Raw genomic sequence first — 9,438 nt, forward strand, 5'->3', positions numbered from 1 at the left:
AGTGGTTATTCCACCTATTTAGGGAGTATTATGAAGTTTTACTAAATTAATTAATAAAAAAATAGAAATATGCCCATGTACCATGAAAGAGAGTTTAAATAATATTGATACGAATTTAGAATGTGGTTACAAATTTTAAAATAACGCTAAAGATTATAGGCTTAAGAAATCAGAATACAAAAAGGAAATCCGTACCACCCAGAAATCAATACTGATGCCACGATTGGTCTACGGGTGAACAGGTAAGTCTAACACAATAGGTAAAAACGATATCATAATTCTCTTCATACATACACCTCTATCTCAGGTCGACAATGGTTAAACTCATACTGTGCGACAAGCAAGCAGCAGACTTTAGCATCCTACAAATCAAGAAGAATAGGAAATTTAAAGTTGTCATCATCATAAGCATAATTCCTAAACTTTTCCAAGGTAAATAATTTTTTTAAACACATCAAAAAATAATACAGATCTAAATTTTTTTTTATCAATAGAACAATAATATCCAATATTTTTCAGGCAAACTACTACTCAGTTCATCACCAGCAACAAATTTCTACTTCAGCAAATCAATTGATTACATAAAGCATTTCAATGTCAATTTTTTTCTTTTTTTGGACAAACTCATCTACCTCACCACAACATATATATATATATATATATCACATGCACCATTATAACTGTTTATCGAATTTGATGCAAAGAAACTATTTTACGTATTTATTTTTATTTCCTGGGGAGTTATTGTTAAATGTTTACATACTTTTGATAAATACTATTTCTATTCTTGATAAAATATTAATTTTTGAACACACACAGTCTCTAAGAATATTCTCTATTATTAAAAACTAAATCAGTACAATTAAAACGAAATCCTTTTTTGATCTATCCCTACTCTTTCTTGAAATATTAATTTTTTGCCATTATGATTTTGTCTAAAAATTATTATCTCAACTATACTATTCAAATAGAAGTCCTGAATTATTATGTGTGATTTTTTCATTTGTACCTTTAAAAAAAACTCCATGAGAATTTACATAATTTAATTAAAATATCTTCCAATATATTTATCTTTTTATTTGAAATACAAATGAACATTAAAAAAACAATCTAACAAAATATTTTGGGCATCTTTTTAAAATTTATTTCCAAAATTAATTAATTAAATTTTAATTCTCATAAAATATCATTAGAAATTAAAAAAAAATATTTTTGATTTATAAACGAAAATAAAATTCTCTAAAATATCTATAATTATTACATTGCTTCTAAAAAATAAAAACCAACTGAATCATAGTTTTGGAATCAAAATATATTTATAATGCTTAAAATCAAAGAATATCTAATAAGAGATCGTTTTACAGTTTTCATGAAAATATTTGCAGAAATTCTACTTTTACCTCATTTTTGTACCACTATTCATGCTTACCTTCGTTAAAAGGACATTTTTATAAATATTTAAAGTATGAGGTTTCATTAAAGAGTTAAAAGACAATGTTACTAGTATTATATAGATATATATATATATATAATTATTTAATAAATATAATCATTTTGTATATTTGAAATTATACATTTTTAAATTTAAACTTTTTATATTTTTTTCACGAAACTACTTTTCGATTTGTCAAAAACTTTATACTAAAGTTCAAAAAATACTTTTTTATTTGCTTTTAAATTTTTCATTTTAAAATTTAAGTATTTTTTATTAATTAAAATATAACTAATTTCTTATAACAGTAGAAATTATTAGTTATTTGATTACATCAAGTTAAATTTTGTTGTAATTTAAATAGTGATTTGCTATAGTAACAACCTATTTTGGAAATTAAGATGTTTGTATACCTCTACTCAATTTACAAATTTATAAATTTAATTACAGTGAATTTGCTAAAAGGTCATAGATATTTCTTTCAATCTATAAAAAATTTCAAAAATCCAAATATTAAATCTTTACTTGTAAAACTTATTGTTGAAAACAAGAATAGTCTATTTTTAACCTATATATTAATTAAAAATGCTTATGATAAATATTACAGAGTTCTAGAAGGAAGGCCTCAGAGCGAACTGTATTAAATCAGCGAGTGAAACTTCTCATCCAAAAGCATCATCTAAACTCAATTTTTTTTCATGTATTTGATTGTTTGTTATCCTTCTTGCACAAGTAAACATAAAAGCTCAATTAAGACCCAATAACCTACATCCTCATCCATATTATCTTCAATCAGATTTGAACTCATACAAGTAAGAGTATATTAGTTTGTCCATCCAATGGACCGTCCGACAGAAATGAGAATTGATTTTCGTTTATGTTAAAAACGAGTATCATCCCGATGATTCATACATATGGGTTTTAAAATTTTAGCCTAAAATAAATCCATCCAATAATGGTGCATATGGATGGATGAAGATGAACATGTCTAGAATCATAAATGATTAATCTATCGTTATCCAAAAAAACATTTAATCTAAGTCTTAGACAATAAATAGTTACAACTCAGGTTTTTTCCCAAAATTGCAAAATTGTATTTTTTTTTTCTGAAAACACTTAAAGGAGAAACAAACAATCACAAATAATATTTAGATTAATCGTATGCTTGTGCTACTGACAAGAAGTTGAATATATTAGTAGTATTTGTAGGTTGATATTTTAAATGTAATGTGATGGTAATGGTATTCTGTAATGAGCATACGCCATCTCGAATTGAGATTGGTACAATTGTTATATACACTTATTAGTACATAACTTGCAGCAACAGAGTTGTGAGGGTTTCAACGTCTGTCGTCAACGTCGCACCATCTGACCCGAATGCTTTACTTCAATCCTTTAAGTTGCAGGAGACAATGAATATTGAGGTCAACAAAACAACATCTCTCTAATCCGATAATGCTCCTCAAGCTTCACCCAAATTTGTTCCTTCTTTTGGGTTCATGGGCAAAACCACTCTTCTTCAAACCTCCTGTCACTCCTTCTGAATCGAGTACTCCTCGAGACTATGATCCTGCTGCGTTTGTGAGAAATCAACTCTCTGGCCATCGCTAAATGATAAGATTTTAAACAAGCAACCTAAGAGCAAGCACCCGACTCGCACTCTCCAGCCTCTGATTGATAAACTTCCTCCTCCAGAATTAATTAAAAGCTGATGGAAGTCTCCGATTCTGATGGGCTGCAAGGTTAGGTTCGCAATCACGGAATCTCTGCTGGGCAGCTACTCTGACTTACATACTTGATGGTACACCTGAGGTATATGTCCCCTCTAAAGTGCTTTGACTTGGCCCTGAGAATAAGGATGAATATACCGTAGGAAAATTTCATAAGTGTTCTCTACCTCCATGTGGTCTTGTGCATGCTGTGGTTAATAGAATTTGGGGAAGAAGCTGTAAAATTGCTTGCAAGAAGCTTGGTGATTCTTCATTTATGTTTCATATCCGTCACCAACCTACTCGTCAATGGGTTATTCAGCGAGGAATATGGCATATTGATGATTGTTTACTCTTTGTATTGTCGTGGACTCCGAAAGGATCTTTCAAAGTTCATGAAATCTATACGCTTCTGGTTTGGGTCAATTAGAAGAATATTCATGATTGTTTCTACTCAAAATTAGGAATCAGTCGCGTTGCCTCAGGTCCTGGAGAACCTATACTAACGCATAAGCTTCGACTTTCTCCTACCAATATGGGAGAAGCAAAGGTGTTAGTTGAGAAGGAACTGGATAGATATTTTTCAAAGCTTATTGCTCTTGATGATAAACATGGTAGCATATTCCTTGTTAATGTTGAATACACGTGGATTCCATCTACGTGTGAGAGATGTGGTAACCTAGGCCACAAAGCGAAGAGATGTCTCCTATCTTCTAAGCCTTTGTAGGATACAACCTTGCACAGAAGATACCAGTGATGTGATCTCTATTGTGGATATTGATCTTATCCTACAACAAAGTGATAATGCTGCCTCATCACCACTGGCTCTCCTTCAAAAAGAACAAAAAGCTCATGAAAACCTCTTGCTTTCTCCTTCAGAAGCTGGCTTGCAACCTGTTTTGGAGGCTGTTCCCGAGCTTCCTTCGACTCTTTCAAATGCTTCTATGGATTGCCAGGGTACACCAGTAACAATGTTCACATCTATCTCTTCTTCTTCTCATGTCCAAAAGAAGAATCAAGCTGCATCGCCTAACTCACTGAACACTTTACCCATATTAGTAGATTCTCATTCTACTCCCACTATAACACCAGCTATGGAGTTTTCTCCATCAAACATTATCTACAATGAGGTCCAAGGATCATTAGTTGTTGATCTCTTAATCACATCACCTAAAGTTAGTGGATTTGAGAGTCCATCTCGATTCACAGTGCTATGAGTTGTGGATGAAATTGAGACAAAGCTTAGTAACTCTCTTAGTTTGACAAGGGGCGGGAGAGAAACAAAACTTTCTATCAAATACCAAGACATTGAGTGGAAGACGGTTCTCGAGAGAGGAAAACATGGCCGACGTGGTCGTGGTTCTTATCGCTAGATATCTCTTTTATTGCTTTGTTGGTTCTTCTAATACCTATCTTTGTTGCTTCATAGATTTATTTTTCATGAAGCTTCTTTCATGCTAACTTTCTCAAACTATAAGACTTTTTGTTTTATCCGGTAATAGTTTATGTTTTAATTCAAAAGCTTTGAGTCAAAAATAAAAATTCAAAGCCTTGATCATGTTTTTTTTTAATCAAAGCCTTAATCATGTATATATAATATCTCATATATATTATTTGTGAAACATTACAACTTCTTTTTGATGATTCTTAGAATTACTAGAGAAATAGGTTGGTCCATCTAATTATATAATAAACTTTTTATTAAACTAACCATAAATTCATTATTAATGTCATTTATTATTTCTTTAAATAAAGATTATGGAATTACCTAATGTGGGTAAAGTATATATGACAATTAATGATTTTGAATAATAAAGATCTGATAAAAAAAATGTATCTTCTATCAAATTTGTTTAATTTAAAACTATTAAAATAATTTAAAAAAAACACAATAACAATATTATAAAAATAGAAGTAAAAGTCTAATTTAATTAATCATTAAGATTTAAAATATATATGTATATATATCATTCTAAATTAAACTATATACCATATTGAATAAATAAATATTTTAGTTTCAAAATTTACTTTGAATAAATTTTTTGATAAAAGTTTTGAACTAACATTGATAAATTTTTTTAAATTATCAATTACTAAAATTATTGATCCCACAATAAAAATTTTATTATCAGTAATTTAAAGTTTTTGCTATTAAAAATACACATGATAAAAAAAACATACGAGTAGAAAGCATCATTTTAAAAAAAATAAAAAAAATAAAATAGACATTAATATTAAAAATATACTGTGTATGTTAATATCATTTAAATTTAATTACATATCCTATCAAATTTGTTTTTAAAAAATGTTTGGATTAATAAAATTGATTTATACGGTCGCACCAATTTAATTATATATGTAATAGTTACTAATTTTAATTATTTAATATATATTTATTATTTCTTAATCTAGTACACTTATTAATACATGATTTGGAATGACCACGACATTTGTTGTGTAACAAAGTCAAACGTGGCAACACAGCTTTGAACGCTTCAACCACACACACGTCAGCGAAAAAAACATATCCAACGGCAAAAGAGAAAAGCTTTTGCGTACTGTTACGAGTCGTCTCCTTCGTAATCATCTAAAGATCTGACCTTACCTTGTTTTTGTTCAAAAGTTCTCAACTCTGAGTGATTCTGTCTCTTGGTTCTTTCGATACTGCAACAATTACGGTCCTGATGCTGTAAAAGACGACTACTTTGATTGATTTTGAACTAGGGTTTTGCTCTCTATCTCTCTCTCCAGTAGATTGATTGTTAAATTGATGATTGTTAGTATCGTAATCAGTAATCACTAATTGTTTTGTTTGATTTATTTTTGTTATTTTTGGCATCTTTCGATTTAGTTCTTAACAAGAGTGTTTCGCCCACTGTCTGAATGTCCATGGTGGTTACCTGCTGTAATGTTTTTTGGACCAAGTGAGTTTGATGTTGATGACATGGGTTATGCAATGAGTAGACTTGAGACTGAACCCGATGCTGGAAAAGACTTTTCTGGAGTTGGTAGTAGTAGTAGTAGTGGTAGTCACATATCAAGTGAGCATTTAGACCATGATGAGATCAACCAGATCACTAAGTTGAAGTCTAGTCCTCACCAACGGTATAGCCGTGTAGTCCCTGGGAGACATGAGTTACCTGTTTCCACTGTGAGGATGTTGGCTGGTCGAGAAAGTAACTTCTCTGGAAGAGGAGGGAGATTCTCCGCAGCTGATTGTTGCCATATGCTAAGCAGATATTTGCCTGTTAAGGGTCCTTGGCTTGTAGATCAAATGAACAGCCGAGCATATGTCTCTCAGTTTTCAACTGATGGATCTCTCTTCATTGCTGGGTTTCAGGTAATTTCTTCATCTCTAGGCTTGTGTCTTCATGCTTGGCCTTGACTTTGGTTTAAATGTTGCTTTCAGGGAAGCCATATCCGGATTTATAATGTTGAGAAGGGTTGGAAAGTTCAAAAGGATATTCTTGCAAAAAGCTTGCGTTGGACTGTTACTGATACTTCTCTGTCCCCTGATCAGCGAAACCTGGTAAGATTGTTGTATCTTAAACTACTGTGTTCATGTTTGATTAGGACAGTTTCAAATATAATTTTAAAGTGCTATTTTTTTTGCCTCATTTTTGATATTGGCAGGTGTATGCAAGCATGTCACCTATGGTTCACATCGTCGATGTTGGGTCTGGTACAACCGAGTCTCATGCAAATGTTACGGTATGGACCCATAATATTAGAATGAGATGTGATCTCTGCTTCTTAATTAATTTGAGGTCCTTGTCTCTTGCAGGAGATACATGATGGTTTAGACTTCTCTTCTGATGAAGATGGAGGGTACTCTTTTGGAATATTCTCTGTTAAATTTTCAACAGATGGACGAGAACTTGTTGCTGGGAGCAGTGATGAATCTATTTATGTTTATGATCTTGAAGCTAATAAAGTTTCACTCCGGACTGTTGCACACACGGTAAAAACCATTTCTTGTTTGGTTTTGTAGCTCTACATTCATGCTTCTATTTGAATACTGATAGCATATACTCCTCCATTGCTGCAGTCTGATGTAAATACTGTGTGTTTCGCCGATGAAAGTGGAAACCTGATTTTATCTGGAGGTGATGATAACCTCTGCAAGGTAAAATTTTCTGCAGAAAGTATGATACTTGCTCATTTCAAATTATATGATGTTTTGGATGAAGGTACAAGAATTAAAACATACATTTTCCTAAAAAGTATCATTAAATATATAAACCAAAACTAATTCAACCAATCATAAAAAAATTATAAAACATCTTTGTTCACACAATTTCAATAAAACTGAAATTAATAATAAAATATCGAAACACCATGCTTTTTGAAACATCAAAAACGTTCCAAAACATCATTTATTTTGTGTTTATTAGCAAAGTTGTAACAGTATCTTGTTCAAATAGGTGTGGGATAGGCGTTGTTTCATTGGGAGAGATAAGGCAGCTGGTGTTCTAGTAGGACACCTCGAAGGTGTTACATTTATCGATAGCCGTGGAGATGGTCGCTATTTCATATCTAATGGCAAAGACCAGACCATCAAGTTATGGGATATTAGAAAAATGTCCTCAACCCCACCTGCAAAGTAACAACAATCTTCTACATTATTTTGGTTGCATCTTGTTCATTATTAGAATGGAAGTTGTATTTTTCTATTTTCTTAAACAGGCATGACGTTATCAGAAACTATGAATGGGATTATAGATGGATGGATTACCCTCCAGAGGCAAGAGATCTAAAGCACCCTTTTGATCAGTCAGTGGCCACGTATAAAGGCCACTCAGTGTTGCGTACTCTGATCCGTTGCTACTTCTCTCCATCACATAGGTCAGTCTTCTCAAGTTTCCTAATGTTGCAAGCTTGACATAGAACAACTTTCTTTACACATGTCTGATTCTTTCTTTTTCCAGTACTGGCCAAAAGTACATATACACAGGATCCAACGACAGTTCTGTCTACATATACGACTTGGTAATGGCTTTATCCTCCTCATTAACACATTCAAGAAACACAATCACATAAAAATGTAGCATTTTATCCTTTTTGACCAATCTTGGAATCAATTGATCTGTTCTTAGGTAAGTGGTGATAAAGTGGCAGTGCTAAAGCACCATAGTTCACCTGTAAGAGACTGTAACTGGCATCCAAATTACCCTACGCTTATAAGCTCGTCATGGGACGGAGATCTTGTTAAATGGGAATTCCCGGGGAGGGGTGAGGCGCCAATCATGAGCAAGAAGAGGGTTCGGAGGAGACATTTATACTACTGAGCAACTACATTTACACATACTCATATATGGGTCTATGTAAGTTAATACTGTAAAATGTAGAGAATAAGATGATTGACGGTATAAACACAAGTGAGAATCATCAAATAAGGCTTTCAAAGTAAAAAGGCTATGGTGTATGTTGTTTAAAAAAAGTACCTTTCTTTTCTCAACCATTTTTAAGAAGTTTTGTTATAATGATATGCAATGCAGTACTAATTTATTGTAAGTTTTGTCATGGATTGGTTTTCAGCTATTACTTCAAAGATTCAAAATAAATTATTTTGGGGTGGTCTTTTTAAAAATCATTGTCTGTTTTCTTTTATTTAAAATTTCATAAAATGTAATTTTGATGTTATATTTTTTAAAATTACCACTATCCTACCATAATAATATTTTAGGATTTTTAATGAAATAACCATTAAGTTATCCTACCACTATATTTTGCTACCGCTCTGTGTGGGAGGAAAACTTTAGTCTCTCAAATTTCACTAGTACCAAAAAAGAAGTAACTCTTTTAAAACCCCCTAGGTAATCTCTATTTAAGTATCTTATTAAAACTCAAGTACAAAATTAGAGTGTTTGGAGACTTGAATAAGACTATTAAAAAAAATTGGAGTATTTGGAAACATGAATTGTAGTCTTTTAAAAAATTAATTTTGTTTGAAAACAAGGATAGTAGTATTAAGAAAAAAAACAATGGGCTTATGTTATTAAGAAAAATTAAAAGTCCATCATATTATAAGAAACTATCTATCTGGCTCAGATTTAAAATATACGAAAACGGATCAATCTAATTGCCTAAAACTTTTTCTTTTCTAAACTAACCATAAAACAAAATTTAAAATTTATACACATATTTCAAATCAAAATAATAATTTAAATTTGATTTATATCAAAAATTGATTAAAAAATAATACATAAATTCAAAAATGGATTTTTACTAAACTATTTTTCAATAACCATTATAAAAAAATGTTGTCAGTATATATAATAAAAATACAATACAAAG

General features: G+C 31.2%; 1 protein-coding gene across 1 annotated transcript; it reads left to right on the plus strand.

Annotated features, from left to right (window-relative positions):
* The first annotated feature begins 5,650 nt into the window (after positions 1-5,650).
* Positions 5,651-8,627, plus strand: LOC106328052 (LEC14B protein-like). The gene is made up of 10 exons (XM_013766408.1): positions 5,651-5,866; positions 5,993-6,481; positions 6,551-6,670; positions 6,775-6,852; positions 6,926-7,102; positions 7,190-7,267; positions 7,566-7,744; positions 7,828-7,986; positions 8,070-8,130; positions 8,238-8,627. The coding sequence occupies exons 2-10, from the start codon at positions 6,050-6,052 to the stop codon at positions 8,427-8,429; spliced, it is 1,476 nt and encodes a 491-aa protein (XP_013621862.1). The 5' UTR covers positions 5,651-5,866; positions 5,993-6,049; the 3' UTR covers positions 8,430-8,627.
* The last annotated feature ends 811 nt before the right edge of the window (positions 8,628-9,438 follow it).

Source organism: Brassica oleracea, chromosome C3, assembly GCF_000695525.1.
Source record: "Brassica oleracea var. oleracea cultivar TO1000 chromosome C3, BOL, whole genome shotgun sequence".
NCBI lineage: Eukaryota > Viridiplantae > Streptophyta > Magnoliopsida > Brassicales > Brassicaceae > Brassica > Brassica oleracea.